General features: G+C 34.6%; 1 protein-coding gene across 1 annotated transcript in view; it reads left to right on the top strand.

Moving 5' to 3' along the window:
* Positions 1-17,074, top strand: part of LOC138325240 (uncharacterized) — a 79,964-nt gene that overhangs the window by 45,623 nt on the left and 17,267 nt on the right. The window contains exon 2 of the mRNA XM_069270755.1: positions 11,865-12,006. Coding sequence (XP_069126856.1) covers positions 11,865-12,006 — 142 coding nt within the window. The remainder of the gene's footprint in view (positions 1-11,864; positions 12,007-17,074) is intronic.

Raw genomic sequence — 17,074 nt, 5'->3', positions numbered from 1 at the left:
TTCGCGTATGTGTTGTTTCCCGGGCAAATCACTGTACACAATCCTCATGTGATAGCATTGACCGTGACGATGCCGTCACTTTCCAGGACGTCATCACTGATACCGCATGCGTTGAAATGTGTTGACTTGCAAGGAAAATATTGCTATGATACATCATTAGAAAGAATTCTGGCGATGCCCGAGCATTGACCACCTGGACACCGTTTGACCTTCGCCGAAATGACCACAAACTCCCGGATGTAGCTATACACTAATTGGACAAGGACTGCTACATACAATTAATTGGGAACCGTGAGAAACTATGTGAGATAGGGTACGCCATTTATAACGCTTTTCCATCACTATACATATACGTGTTGTACACTTCAGTATTTCTGACTGATTGACAAATGAACATCGATGCTATCTAGTAGCATCCGTATCAACCAGAAAGGCGCGTTCGCAACGGTATACTTGAACTCAAAAACAAGACCACCAATTTATCGCCCATCTCGAGTGGGTAGCTGTGATTGCATATACTTCATTCGAGTGCAAAACACACAATCGTGAACAGTCTCTCGCGTCAGCAAGTGTAGGTTTGCTGGCTACATGTGAGCAGACGATACAGAAATAAGAGATAGAGAGGTGACTGAAACACTTATTAACGGTAGAGAGCGGAAATTATAGTTAATAGCATATAGGTTTCTACGGAAGAAGACCGAGGAACCCCGAGGTTTCAATGCTCCACCCTGTGTTTCCCCCGCCAGTCTCGCTCATTTCCTTTATTCCGCCCTGTGTCTCATTCCAAAACGCCCATTTTGCGACCTTCAACATCTCATCCTTTGCTAATAGTAGTTGTTATACGTGCGTTTAATAAAGGAGAAAATTATAATTTTGAATATATAAACTAGTTCTGTATATTATTACATGGATATCCGCACGTATATAAATCTTTAGAGTATTGCTATACTATATGTATGAGGTGACAAGCGATCGATATATGTATCAGCGTACGCGAGAAGCTCTGTCGCTCCATCAAACATCTTCTGTCCATGAAAAATGTATGAACCTTCAACAGGAAAAGCACGCGATCGAGCTCCGACTCAAATATCCAAGCCTGGCCGATGTTCCGGGAGCCTCCCGTAGTCGGATGTCATTTCTGGAAATATTATACGGAAGGCTTGGCTTACTATGTAAACAAGCTTGATTGCTATTTTCCTTATCTGGGCTCTCGTAATCCGTCAACGGGAAAAAATGGCTGCACTTTATCGGTAGCTGGACTGCGTGTACTTTTACCATCGATGTTCATTTCATGTAATGTAAGATGAAATATACAAGTATGAGCATTACCATTAGCCATACACGGCATCTAAGCTTTTGTTCTACTTTGAAATGCATTTGGTTCAAATGAAATACGTGTTCCATTTTTTCTCAAACTACAAGAAAGCAACATTATTTTTTTAACATTAGTTGCGTTTTCTTTTGATGGTGACCTTTCACAAAACATAGAATAAATAACAATATAGTTTCATCAACGAAACCAAACGTGTACAATATATAATACATAAACAATATCATGTCGTTGAACATCTTATATAATTATGCACGTCTTGTAACAGAAAATCGCAGAACGTTAGTTCTTTACTTGAGATTTGGAAACATATTTCGGATAATAACATTATTACATTACAATTATACAAATAAAGCAGAAAGAAACACTATTAATATATGAGACTTATGTAATAATAAAATTGTCTGTATGAATACCTACAAAACTAATCACCATATTGTTTGCCGTATAATAATCCAAAAACACAATTTTGACCCTATGTAGCAACGAACCGCTTGCACGTTCTGTCCGACTCGCAATTCCGGTTAAATTAAATTTCACAAAATTATATATCTCGTTCTGCGTGATCTACGGTACTGTTCTGTATCGATGTTTCAATTTAAGACAAGCCTGGAATGTGCTCTCAATTTCCAAGTCAACAGAAATTCATTTTGCAATTCATCATTTTTCGGCTGCATTTTGATAGGATGAGGGCGGCAAACTGTGCTTCATTCCTAACAAGATGGCAAAATAGCGTAGCGAGGCATGAACGCATGCCGTCAAATCGAATAATTGTTTTACGACTGCATTTGACAGCTTCTCTTGGACTAAATGTCGGAAATGACTACCTTTGATAAAAGCAAGATTTGTGTGTATAAGATAGCAGTCTTTCATCTCGCTCTCCGCACTGTCAATACCAATGCAATGCGGTGCCGTAATGTGTCGAATGTTCGCCGACTAATTGGCAGAAAACCGTTTTCCAAGTGATAAATCTTGGTAGCTGAATCATTTAATGGCGTACTGTATTTGTGTGATGTAATGTGATAATTGAATAGATTTGAAGCATTTAAAAGGTTTCTTTTGAAATGTCTTTTTGTTTATAAACTTAATAATTTGCTCTCTAGATCACATTCCACCGAACGCTTTAACTCTGTCGGTCTTGGTTAAACAAACGCTTTGTCGTTCCTGCAACTGAATGAGGATTTTTATTGCTGGGTATATTTACTTAAATTTGTGGTCCAAACGTTTTCGGTAGTGACTGATGTTCTTGTTAATTTACGATAGTGAAAGGAAATTATTCATTCTGCTTGGCCTATGTGTGAACTCATTAAAGACACAGAGGCACCTTATTCCGATACTACCGCACAAGCTAACAGATTGTTTGATAAATATATACGGATTCATTCAGCTGCCGGCTAATGCAATTTTCAGGATTTACATTCTTCAAAGCGACTGCCCGAAGATATTTAACGAAAATTACTTTTTAGAATTATTTGATTACGTTACCGAAAGTTTGCCGTTAAAATCTTGAACGGAATCGGTTGTTTAAAGGCAGTTGTGATATTCCTCCCAGCAGGAAAATCAGTTTTATACACCGATCCAAGAAATGATAGTTGTTCACATTAAGTATTTCCCGTGGCGTACTAAAGTGTATATAGACAGAACCGTCGCCATGGAGTGAGAAAAATTCAATGTTTTCCTTGTGAAAACCTAGTATCCGGAACCGGCCGCGTACTGAGCAATGCGGAAGATCAATGATCATATAATTAATAAACATTATATCCTGAATTGCGTCATTGATATAGATTAGTGAAAACGTATTTTTATTGGACAATGTAGCCTTATGTAGCATATCCGTATTTTAAGTGCATGTTTAATTACAGTAATTACATGATGAATGCAAATAAAAACTATGAATAGCGCTTTTCATTGATTATTAGCGTTATGTCATAATTATATCGTTCTTGGTGGGCTCACGGACGAATTACTGGATGTGGGTGTCATAACTTTTAAAATCAATATCGGCTGAAGAAAACGTTTTTTAATGTTTAAAAAATAATATTTGAAAAAATCTGCCATTACAACAAATACTTTACAAGATCATTTTTCCATTTTTCGCCTAAAGATGCTCCACCGCCGACAGAGCTTAAATGATACATTTGAACAATAATTGGTGTTTAATCATGTATATATATATGTGTGTGTCTAATTAACACAAAAAAATAATAAAAAAAATAATTCACTCTGCCTTTTGTACATCAAACCTTTCAATGGTGGTAATAGTGTAAAGTAAGTAACTTTTGTAATTGAAGAAAAATATCAAATCGTCTGCTCTTACTTGTGATAGCGAAAAAATACCATTTGTCAGCGGTGGATCATCTTTGATAATATTAATTTTTCACATGGAGCGAATAATTGAAGGAAGAAAATAACGGTCACATTTTTTTAGTACACGTGGTACTGCACGTGGTACTGTCTCGTGCGTTCAGAGAGCTAATGGAACTGTTATCTCGTGCATAACAGGGAACTGTGAAGTTACTTAGCTGACATCATTGTAAATTAGCTGCTAATTTGATAGATAGGCATGCACATCACTAAAATTGCGTTATCTACTAAATGTGCAGGTTTTTGTTGGTGTAAGCAGACTCACTTTTTGTAGACCCATTCTTATCTTACTGTCGTGCAGTGAAGGTATTTGTTTGTCGTAAACGAGAGAAACAAATAATGTGAAAAAATGTGGAAATGAAACACAGAAGGAAGAAGTGTACTTTTTGTTGGAACAAAATAATTCCAGTGTACATGGCCTTGAATTGTTTAGACAGTAAAACTGCAATATTACTTTATGGGTCCTTAACTATTTTCATTAAATTTGACTGAAAAATGAAAAATATAATTTGAGTTCCAAATAATATCAAGATGTGTTCTCAAAAGTTACATTTCGGTTATGTTGTAAACACAGTACTAAATGTTGTTAGTTAATGATAGTAATTAGTTAATAATACCTGCAAAGTTTTTAGATCAGCGAGAAATACTTCTAAGGAATGTTCCGATTTATTTGGACACCGTTTTTTTTTTTTTTTTTTTTTTTTTTTTTTTTGTTCCTTTTATGTCGTTTAGGGACGAGATAATCATGTTTATTGCAATACTTGGCCGGAGACAGTTATGGACATTTTGACGCTTAGAGATTATAAATGGCTGTGGTACTGTACAAACAGAGGCTTGATCCGTCTAATGACTATTGGCAATGCATGGTATCTTTGGTGTATTTTTCTAAACTAAATCCTTCACTTTGAACTAATGGTCTTGTCAATGACGCCCCTAACGCCCATATATACCGTACTGATGATGCCTGATCTTTATATTACGATTCACTAGGATTCATTGATAAACTCGTTCGCGTTAAATTGCGAAGTCGTCCAAGTCATGTTTTTGTGTGAAATGACCTTGTTCTTTTTATTTTTCTATATTTAATCCTCAGCATGCAACCATGAAATAAAGCCAACTTTTTAAATCTGAATTTTCAAAAGGTTCTTAACTTAGCATGAAATCTAGGTTCACATTGGTTTGATTATAGGACCCCTGACTGGTTTTGTTCGTTCAAAGATTAAATTAAAGTCGGCTTTTATAGAAAAAAATACTTAAAAACGGTAAAACATAATTCCCTTAAGTCCATACTGGCTGGGTGGATGTACGTGAAACAATATCAAGTCTATAATTGACTCTGATAATGGGTGACTAGAATGGTGTATGTATCTAGAGAATGTTTCACCCCAGAAAATCACAACTACAACCATCTGTAGAGTGACGGCTTATTTGCGTTTGGTGCTAGCCACATGGTTCTAATCACGTTCAAGACAGGGAGAGGGGAGGGGGCTTCAGAACAACTAGTAGAAAAACATATCGCGCGTAAGAAACTTGCTTATATACATCGTCCGACCGCTGTGTAAATCAAATCAGCTACACACTAGCATAATAAACCATGAATTGAAACAATTTTAAGTGGGGTAATTTCTTCAGAGGAGAAGATAAAGCCCGTTTATAAAATACCAAAAACACTTTCTTTAATGCACGGATCTTGTTTAGACTTTAACAGCGATACTCAAAATTGTATTTAGTAAATAAATAATGTTGCCCTTTTATCTCTCCTCTGGCACGATCAAGTGTAATTTATAGGGATATTGGCTGTAAACAGAACATTTTTGTTAACAGTCTCACATTCATCGTTTACATCAGGAGGGATAAATGTATTACATTTACACCACAGCGCACGAGCAATTGCACAGGTTACACCAATACAAGTGCATTCATGTAAGTACGCCCCTCGTAGTCAGTTCCTCTTCAGAAAACAACTCCATCCACTACCAACGAACTTCCCTTACTACACAAGCAATCATAGGAAAATCTGACACGCCTAATCTATATACGAATTCGTTATATGTAAACAAATATGAAATTAGATATAATAAATGTCGACTTTGGACGCGAAGATGAAAGTAAGTTATGTTTTTGTTATATTATCTGGGATGAAGCACCATAACAAACAAGGACCAGACTGCGTTTAAAACTAGGGTATGTTTATATAATAATTCTCCGTCTAGTTCATAATAACATGAGAGCCGCGGGCTCAAATCTCGTCTACGTGAAATTATGTTTTTAAAATCAATTTCGACACTGATACTCTGCTTTGTCTAGTTTGTCACAGAGCTAACTTTAATCAAATATGATCAGATGTAAACACCGCACGATTATGCCTCTACAGTTAATGCAAACATATGCGTTTTTCTGTAATCATCCCATGGTTAAGTTATTTGTTCTAAACTTGATGTTTGTGTAACTGTACTTTCTACTCTATTATTTTATTTTAGTCATGACAGATTAAAGTGTGATTCAATTCAGATTACTATGAAAAAATAGTCGTACATTTAGTTGTTTAATTATGTAGTCATTTGATCGGTTGATGAAATGCTAATAATTGTTCAAACGCCTTTCAGAGACACAATATATTATGTAAAATACACTAGTCCATATTTAGATCAAGGAAATATACAGCATAATTTATGGTATTCATATCAACATTATGTTAGTAAATCCTCAAAAACATTGAAAATATTATGACATGTCAGATTTTACGCGTAAGTCCTAACTATTGATGATAGGGGGTTTTATCCATTTTCGCCCGTTTTTGTTACGTTTGACACTATATGTACTATTATGTTTATTTATGAAATCTACCAAAATACGGCGGATCATGACTTAATCTAGGACGGGTTAAATATAGATGATTTTATGTTCACGATTGTGTAAATAATTCATATTGTCTAGTGCCACATCAGATCTAATTAGCGATACAGTGTCTGCGTATTTGATAAACCAGCAAATGTAATTATGACGTAATACTATTTATTGAATAAATGTCTGTCCCTTCCTGGGACAATGTTGCTGTATGGTATTGTACTTTCTAGTTAAGATTGGTATAAGGTATATCTGATGTATGGTAATTATGGACATTTCTGATGGTGTGCAGTGTATTTTAAGAAACGAATATTTCTCACATGGGTGCTTCTGGTTGCGGAAATTTCTGACAATAGGGTGTTTCTTGTCATTTTTTTGTCTCTTGCATATTGCATTTTCGGTTAAGAATATTTTTCCTTCAAAGGATTTCTGGTAAAGTATATTTTAGTAGGTATACCTGAACTTCTGATGAGGACTTTTTCTGTAATAAAGTATTTCTTATAAAAGAGATTTCCACTACTTTTCCACTACTTTAACATATGATGACTTTTTCTATATATCTATATCTATTGTTTGTTCTGTCATACTTAATCTACAATGACTTTTCCTATATATATCTATATTTATTGTTTGTTCTGTCAAACTTTAATACATAATGACTTGTCCTTACATACTTTAAGTACTATATCTTTAAAGATGCTCCACCGCCGACAGAGTATAAATGATACTCATCATTTGAACAATAATTGGTGTTAAATCGTGTATAAATATGCCTAATTAACACAAAAATAATATAAAATAATTTATTTCGCCTGTTGTGCATGTGCAATCAGTACTTCATTCCATATAGAATATAGTGCCACGGAATTTTTTCGGGATGCAGTTAATTGTTTTTCATATTTTTAACTTGAAGTACAATTAGAAGCTCAAACTTTTCAATGGTGGTAATAGTGTAAAGTAAGTAACTTTTGTAACTGAAGAAAAATACTAAATTGTCTGCTCCTGTTTTTGATAGTGAAAAAATACCATTTGTCAGCGGTGGAGCATCTTTAAATGGTATAAAAATAATCTTAGTTATTCACGTCATATGTTTCGTCATCAAGTACTAAAACATCGTCACCAGTCCAAGTATTAGTTGAGTACTGCAGAATGTGCTTCAGTAGGTCACGCCATAACTACACATAGACCTAACCTCTCGTACTATTGTTATTGGATACATCCGTCACAGTCAGCATTAAACCACACAATACCCAATGGTCGATGTACCATTGTCATCCAAGCCATACGTATATCTAATTACAGGGATTATTTCTGGTAATTCGATATGACATATCCAGATATTGTCACATTAATACCTTACTCTCGAGGTGTCGGTTTCATTCATACCTGTCGTATTTCAAGTGCGAGAGTTCTTCTTTGTTTACGACTGTATATAAAACGCCATTTTATTTCCTCATCTGTATTTGCGCTAACGGAGTCGATATATCGAGTACCACACATGTAATAGTCGAGTATTGACAGATTTGAACGTCCGTTAATAGTTGCTATTACCAGTAATTCCAGCTTTAGGTATCGTGACCTTGACCTGTACTTTGATGATAAATCAATAATCTTTGATGAGAAATCAATTTTCTCTGACGTTACGATGGCGCTCTTTCTTATCATGGCCACCTTCATGTGTCGGTAACCTCTGTGTGTAGTTACAACACACTTTGTCATTTGATAACGAAACAATGATGCAAATACTTGCGATATCTTATAATTGTAATTGATGTAAACATCTAACATGACATTACATCTGATTTAACGTGATACAAAATGTACATATACATATGACATTACATCAAATTAAATCATACATCAGATTTATCATTCCATGACATTACATCAAATTAAAATTAATATCAGATTAAACATTAATAAACAAATTCACGACATTACATCAAATTAAAATTTACACCAAATCAGTCATTTATATAACAACACATTACATTACATCAAATGAATTCTTATATCAGATTAACCATTTATATAAATTCACTCGACATTACATCTGATTAATACTTACATCAGATTAGTCATTTATATAAATTCACTCGACATTACATCAGATTAAAACTTTCATGCGATTAGTCATTTCATGAGATTAGTCATTTATATAAATGCACATGACATAACATCTGATTAATATTTACATCAGATTAGTCATTTATATAAATACAATCGACATTACATCATATTAAATCTTACATTAGATTAGTCATTTATATAAATACACTCGACATTACATCATATTAAAACTTACATGAGATTAGTCATTTATATAAATGCACATGACAAAACATCATATTAAATCTTACACGAGATTAGTCATTTATATAAATACACTCGACATTACATCAGATTAAAACTTTCATGCGATTAGTCATTTCATGAGATTAGTCATTTATATAAATGCACATGACATTACATCTGATTAAATCTTACATTAGATTAGTCATTTATATAAATACACATGACATTACATCATATTAAAACTTACATTAGATTAGTCATTTATATAAATACACTCGACATTACATCATATTAAAACTTACATTAGATTATTCATTTATATAAATGCACATGACATTACATCATATTAAAACTTACATGAGATTAGTCATTTATATAAATACACTCGACATTACATCATATTAAAACTTACATTAGATTATTCATTTATATAAACGACATGGCATTACATCATATTAAAACTTACATGAGATTAGTCATTTATATAAGTATACATGACATTACATCATACTAAATCTTACATGAGATTAGTCATTTATATAAATGCACATGACATTACATCATATTAAATCTTACATGAGATTAGTCATTTATATAAATATACATGACATTACATCATATTAAAACTTACATGAGATTAGTCATTTATATAAATATACATGACATTACATCATATTAAAACTTACATGAGATTAGTCATTTATATAAGTATACATGACATTACATCATATTAAAACTTACATGAGATTAGTCATTTATATAAGTATACATGACAAGAGAAATGTGACAACACATCGGTATACTTGACAATAACAGTGCCATTAACCCATTTGTCATCTGATATAAGGATTCGTCACCACTGTACCGAAAGTTCAACTCGTCCCCCATCGCCTTGGTAACAAGCCGTCTGTACGTTGTTGTAGACTCCATATTTCACTGGACTACGGGCGGTGCTAATTCCAAGCTACTGGTGTAATTGCCAGCACGTCTTGTATACGATTCCAGTCGGCATGTTTATGAGTAGTTATGAAATGTATTACCGGTGTTTACAGACATCTAGACATTATTTTCGTAGAATGGGTTGAACGCACACGATATGTTTTCTTCTATTCGTAATAAAATGCTACAAACGCATACCGTTAGAAGTTCTGACAGAAAATTACATTCGTCTTCCCGAGACAGAATCATACCGTCGGGTTATGCAACCGACGCAATATGTATAAAAACAGTTACAGCAATATTTCTCCGATTTTCACACACATGGGGGTTTCTATCATATGGCAAACGTTAAATGCCAAATTGTTTATCGTTTGCAGAGATTTATTATATGTGTATGATCCAGTAAGAAATGCGCAATTTTTTTTTCAGTGGCGTCATATGGGGGTAGTTAAAATGTTTTATAGTTTATAGACTTCCCGCAGTTTATAAGTCAAATCTGGTCTAGTTATCTTAGACCCTCCGCGAATGTATTCCCTCTCTACTTTTCGTTCCTAAATGAAGAGGAACAGTATAACGACCGAGTGATGGTTCGCAGGTGTCTTCTCTCCGGCGTCAATAATTCAAGAACGTGCACTTTTACAAAATGTAAAGATTTTTCGATAGTAAACATTTTCATGGTTTTTGCTTAAGTCTTATTGAAAAGATAATTTTGTTTTGTAGACTTGATAGAATCAGTGATGTTTTACTATTATATAATAACTATTCTTGTAAGTGCTAAGTCATCGGATACAAATCTAATTAGGCGATCGGAAATTTAAATAAAAATCAATATTAAGGTTAGTGCAGACGTTAAAGCAATGACAGTTTGTATTTTTTGAGTACTTTTGGTCATGACGATTATAATGGTTTGTGTTATTTTATTAAAAACCATAACATTATAGACTTTTCACATTTTAGGTTAATATCAGAAAACAAGTGCGATGCTTGAGACTTTTTTGGCATTGGCGAAATTAATAATGGCGAAAATATAATTGACAATTCAGGACAATTTCGGTAAACATGATATTGGTTGGAATGATATATCACAGACCAGTGACAAGTTTTGGTGGTGTATGTACAGAAGGTGATGCTCTAGAACTATTTTGGTACGGACCTAATATAAAAAGTCCATTGACATTTTAGGGTAATTACGGTATGCTGGCGATGTTTATATTAGTCTGGAACACCCGGCTTAGGTTGCCGTGTCAGTGCCAGGCCCGTATCGCTTATTTTCACACCCTGTCAATTTTAGTGGCGTTTTAAGACCCCTTTATGGCCCGTCGAGATCCTGTACATCTCACATTTACAGTAAAGCATTTAAATAGCAGAAATGATTCTTTGACTGCAATTCACATTAAGCTTCAGCAATGTACTATTTCGCCTCAGTTTGAAGACGTTATGCCAGAACATTTGCTATTGAAAGTCTAGCCTGAGTGTATTTACTGGCTCAAACAGAAACACCTTCACAGTTGATTCAAAATCCCGTAATCCAACGTACGTCTTGACATCTTTATCTCCGACACAAAAGAGTTCTTTGGGCGCTGTATATTATCTCCCATCGCTAGAACTCTTTTTTGTCAAATAAACTCTTAACACGAAATACCTGGCAATTGTTCGAGCTTAGGCAGTATTCCATGATAAACGGGCCAACGCCGTGCGCCTTCGAGCAGCAACCGACGCTAAACGGCGCGATACCCATCTCGCGACGGGCAAATGGCGGATGTAATCTCGAACGACTTTCTAACATGGTACATACGGCCTATAAAGTCTCTCGTTATTCCGGGAATCAAATTGATTCATATTCTTTAAACAAGTCTATTTTTAACACTTAGGCAAATAGTCTAGTAACAACGAGTGTTCACGCAATTACGAGACATTCTTTAATGATGAAACATAGATTGTTCGGAGATAATAATTATTCTGTCTAGAATATAGGAAAGAAATATTCTCGATTTACATGAAATAAATTGCATCGTTTTATACCTGAAACTTTTAAAACTAGGATTATATGTTATCGTTATATTGACCGATTTCCATTCTTTTTTCCCAGCATCCTCCTGTGAATTTCCTGTTGAATGGCGGGGACGATGGTACCAGGATACATATGGCGAACTAGAAATTACGGATCGACAAATATCACGGAAAGGATCGTGTTCGAAAAAGGACGGAGACAAATACCTTATTGCAGACAGGTAAATATGAAAAAATATTTTCATTTGATTTTTATATTAAAAATTTTTTTGCTCGATAGTTTGTGTGGTAAAATGTGTTTTACAAGCTACTATCAGTGCATATGTGTTACAGTCAGGTGAAGACCGACGTTTTCTTGGGTATCTTGACACGCCCACGTGACAGTTAAAGTTGAATAGCAGTCGGGAGGAAATAGAAACATTCAATTTAACAAATGGTTTGTTTACTTGCTGTATAAATATTGATGTGACTGTTTTGTTCTGTGTCTGTGGCAGTGTAAGTCAGTCTGATAGCACTATAAAACGACAAGATATATGTCACATGTTTTACACGTGAAGTAAAACATGTCTCCTCCTGGAGGATATGACCAAATAAATATTGTTTTTGACCGCGGAATGATTTTTCTTACTACCTTACGCAAGTACCTGTTGTGTATCCTCTCTCGGCCTTCCATTGTATTTCACACCAATAATAATACCTCTTCAATATCTTTTCCGCATCAGCTTCACTATTACTCTCTACTATACAGAATTCTTTCAATTTAATTTCTTTCTTTTTTATGTTATTGAGCGTTTAATTTCCATTTCATTAATTTAAATTGTTAACATAATCATCTAGTGATGATCACCAGGATTTTAAATAATTTCATAAAGGCACGTTCGATTAAGGCCCCCGCCTTTAGTGATCTGAATTTTCGGTCTGTCGCTTTAGGAGAATTGTTATTGACACGAGGTTGGTGTGCTTAGAATATCCCAGCAATTGAATCCGCTTTAATTCTCGCTCTCGTTTGCGAATATAGGAAAGTCACGTGGTCGTGTTTTACCCTTGAAATAACAGGCATTTAAGTTAATTGCGTATAAAAGTTATCTGACTTAAACTCACGTGCTATTCAATTGCACGTGACAAGCGGATCTGAGTTGCAATGTCGTTATTATTGCCATTGTAATTGAAGTTTCGATTGGCAAGTCGCTGTCGGTGGTACTGCCAAACTGAATGGTGCCATGAGGATGTATACTGCGGAACGCTGTCGACAAATTAAGGAAACTAACAACACACTAAGAACAAATTGATACCTAAGGATTTTTCAGATGCACGTATAAGTTCCTCTACTTCGATTGAAAATTGCATTGCTTAATCAAGGATTTGACATTTTAATTACACTCTCATTCAATAACACGACACAATGTTGATTTTCTTATTAAAAATATAACTAATATCAATAAAACCAAACGGTGATATCTCTAACGAGAAGATATGTTTGAAAGGACAATAGTCTGTGATCGCACTAAACTTCAGTGGAATATTTATTTTACTGCTTTACCATCTGGAATCATTGCGTTCACAGTTACTCGTCCCAACATGTTATTCTACCGCAATTCAGACAAACCCATCCGCCTTTCAAACCCTCCTTCATGAAAAAGCCTGCAAATGCTTACACAAGTATACTTCAAAATATACGAAGACTGTAAGACATATTTAACATCATGGGAGTTGAAGTGAACATTGTTGTTTACTCTGCTACTATGTTCAGTTCTCAAACACGTTGCCAGTTAAACCCTGCACGCTTTGCATGTGAACATCGCATTAGTTGTCCGATTATCAGGACACTAGTATGGTCGCCATGTTTGATGTGAATCTCGTCGTGATTTACAAGGCGTTCATCCTTACCAACACAGACAGATCACTGGCACTCCACCATATTGATTTTATGTTCCCTTCCCAAACTTTTTATTCCGTCCGAAAACATGATAATATGTTTCTACGGGGCTGTATTTCAAGCATTGTTTATATGCTAAACCTACAATAATATTCGCTAGACACGGAAAGATTGTACATGTACATAGTTTAGTGGAAAAGATAATGTTAGTTTCGGAATTATTATATACACACCACTCTAGATTTCTTCCCATTTGAATATAATTCAATGAATGGTGAATATGTTCTATATTAACGACAGCTCGTCTCAAAATTACATTTATCATAAATCAATATCTTAAAATGAGAAGGTTTCGTTTACAAAATTTACCATAGTAACCTAAAGTACAATGATAACATTAATTTTAACTTAATTTTAAAAGGGAAATGTTTCATTAAATTTTTTTATCATAAATATGTTCTAATTGTTAAGGCCAAATATGGCTCGAAACTAGCATGACGTCAGAATGTATAGAATCTCCACCTTTAAGAAATATCAATTTTAAAAGTCAGAGGGAATATTAATGTTTCTACATTGAGCAGAAAGATATCTGATGTCTGTTGCGCAGGAGATGTTCTTTTATCGATTGCTGCATGCTGCTATGATAGGGTATTGCAATTCCGAAGAGTCCTAGTAATGGTCACCCGGAAGGCCTCTTACCTTTTCAGCTCTATCTATTGCAAGATTATGAGCGATGTAAAAATATTTTCCGATTTATGAAACGATAATAAATTCCACGAAGTCTCCTCATATCAATAATGTTACAATGAAAAGTAAAATAGAATAATGCAATTGTATGTATACGAAATTACAATTGATTATTACATAAAACACCGAAATTCCCGGGGCTAAAATCATCGTGTGTGTTCGCGATCTGCTGTGATACAGGGATGGATTTGAGTACGAATCAACAACAGCGTTAGCTGGCACTGGCAAACTCCAGCAGATTGGTTCGTTTGGAAGCTCCACCAAATCAATAGTTACCAGATACATGGGAACAAATAGATATGTGTTTCTGATTAAACAGACAATCTAAGGTATACCGTTGACATTTGTGGCAAGCTAATCCACAGAAAAAATCCCCTGTTTCAGAAAGTTGACATTTGATGCGTATAGATCGAGAAGAAATAGCAAGATGTCAGCGCTACTAAAGAGGCTCGGTGACAAAGACATAAACAACCAGAGTCGTGATAATGCTTCCAATAGACATGTATCTAAAGCTTCAGAGGGTTTTTAATTTGGTCAGCAAGTTACAGAGGTGGCATAAGTAAACTCATAAAAGGAACACCTAATACAGTTATCGTGGCAATAACGTAGTGTCCAAATGCAAACATTTTACAAAAGTACATTCTCGATGAAGTAGTGGCAAAATAAACTGAGTTTTCAGACGGAGCATTTTTTTTATTGTCACATCCATTGCATACGCTGAATGAATATTTAGCCAATCCCAGGTTCTGAGTTCATCACAAATGACAATCGGATGGCGACAGCTAGAGCAATCATTAGGATGAGGAAGGAACTGAACCTGTCCGCTTGAAATAGCTCATGGATTCAAAACACGTACTGTGCTGAAGACTTTAGGAAAGGTTACCAGTCGACATTACCATATCTTATAATTGAAAACAATATCCTTTGGCCTACGTGATATTAAATCAATATCATTAATTTATAATTATTATTTAATAACGTCACTGTTTTACCAATATATACAGTACCCTTTAATGGGATTATTACCATTTATCTTGAGTTAATTCTTTATATAGTTGTTTGTTTGCTGTTTGCTAAATCAATTCTAAGCATATTTATTTTCTCACTATGTTGCAACTTAATATCACTTGAATTTTAATTTCGCGTATTTTGCATATAGTTCATCTTCGCTGAATCAAACCTTTAGGTAATGTGTCGAAACCGCGAAATGAAACTGCCACGACGTTGGTTAATAGAATTTGTTTGTGAACTATTAGAAATCTGATTAGGTTTTCTATATCAACGGTAATATACTACTTAGAGAAACATAGTTATAATCTATTCATTCATATTTATATGACCCTCTTTTCAACCTTCCCTATCTTTCTTTTTATATACTTTGCAATAAATGGCTTTTCTAGAATGGGCTGACTAATGACGAAATCTTTATCATACATGGATGATGAAAATGATTTATCGATCTATAACGCATATGTCTTTGTGGTATTAATGATGTCCTGGCGATGTTTCAGAAATGGTTGATGTCTCGGTGTATGCACTTAGTTTTATATATGGGACATATGGTACTCTTGATAATAGATTTATATAGAGTTATAAATGATACAAAAACGGGAAAAAATAATGAATTTTCAAAAGGGGCATTAACTATATCCTCATTATCTCATAGATATATATCGGCTTTCTCTTAATGGGATTCTTTTATGTTAGTATACGACCAAATTATATCTATTGATCTATCTCAATTAAATTCCATTAAAGAACAAACTCAGTTAATCTCTCTGAGAACAAAAAGATCATAGCTTTGTATGCCATCCTACTCCATACAAAGTTTCTTCGATCATCCCGAAGCTTTGATCTAACTTCTGTATTAGAGGACAAATAGCAAAGCCCTTGTATTATTACACATAATAAAAGCAAGTCACATCCGAGAATGCTGAAACTTTGATCAAATCTGTCCGAGAGAACACAATAGCTTTATACTGCTGTACCCGATATTGGATAAGAAACTAAGCGTTATACCCGATAATGCTGAAGCTTTCATCAAAGTGTTGTTGGCAACATTATATAAGATAATACAACCAAACACCTGCTGTCCTTTGCTTTATTCATCTTAATTATTTATTAATTAGTGGATAACACTGAGGTATGACTTACAAGTCATTATCGTAGAAATCCATCCATATCTTCTGAGGGGTCTTATCGGCAACTCGATACACTAATCTACAGATGCCGAGACTGGCCCAAGTAATTTACTACCACAGGTAACCACACCAATACAATAACAGTCACAGCCATTGTTTATGGTTCCACAAACCAACTGGAGTTTGTATCGGAAAAACATACGAGCTCGCAGCATGCAAATTTGTAATAAAGAATTAAGCCGCCAAGAGGCTGATGGACTTCCAAACACACATATCAGACGGAATAGCCGGATATCGTGCCGTCCATTTTTTCGTCTTTATTGGGGGAATAATTCAAAAGGCACCGTTGTGATTTTTTTATTTTCATTATAACGCCTGTAGATTATATATAGTTATAGGGATTGAACCTTTAGTAAAAACAACAGAATTTAATTAAATTCAATATAGGGATGTCACATTGACCAAATAAAACATGCACTCTTGTATCTGGTTTTCGTTTCCTCTTTTGATGCGCATCATCAATTT

The sequence above is a fragment of the Argopecten irradians genome, chromosome 6 (assembly GCF_041381155.1).
Source record: "Argopecten irradians isolate NY chromosome 6, Ai_NY, whole genome shotgun sequence".
Classification (NCBI taxonomy): domain Eukaryota; kingdom Metazoa; phylum Mollusca; class Bivalvia; order Pectinida; family Pectinidae; genus Argopecten; species Argopecten irradians.
The sequence above is the reverse complement of the archived record's forward strand: the minus strand, read 5'-3'. Positions and strand labels throughout refer to the sequence as shown.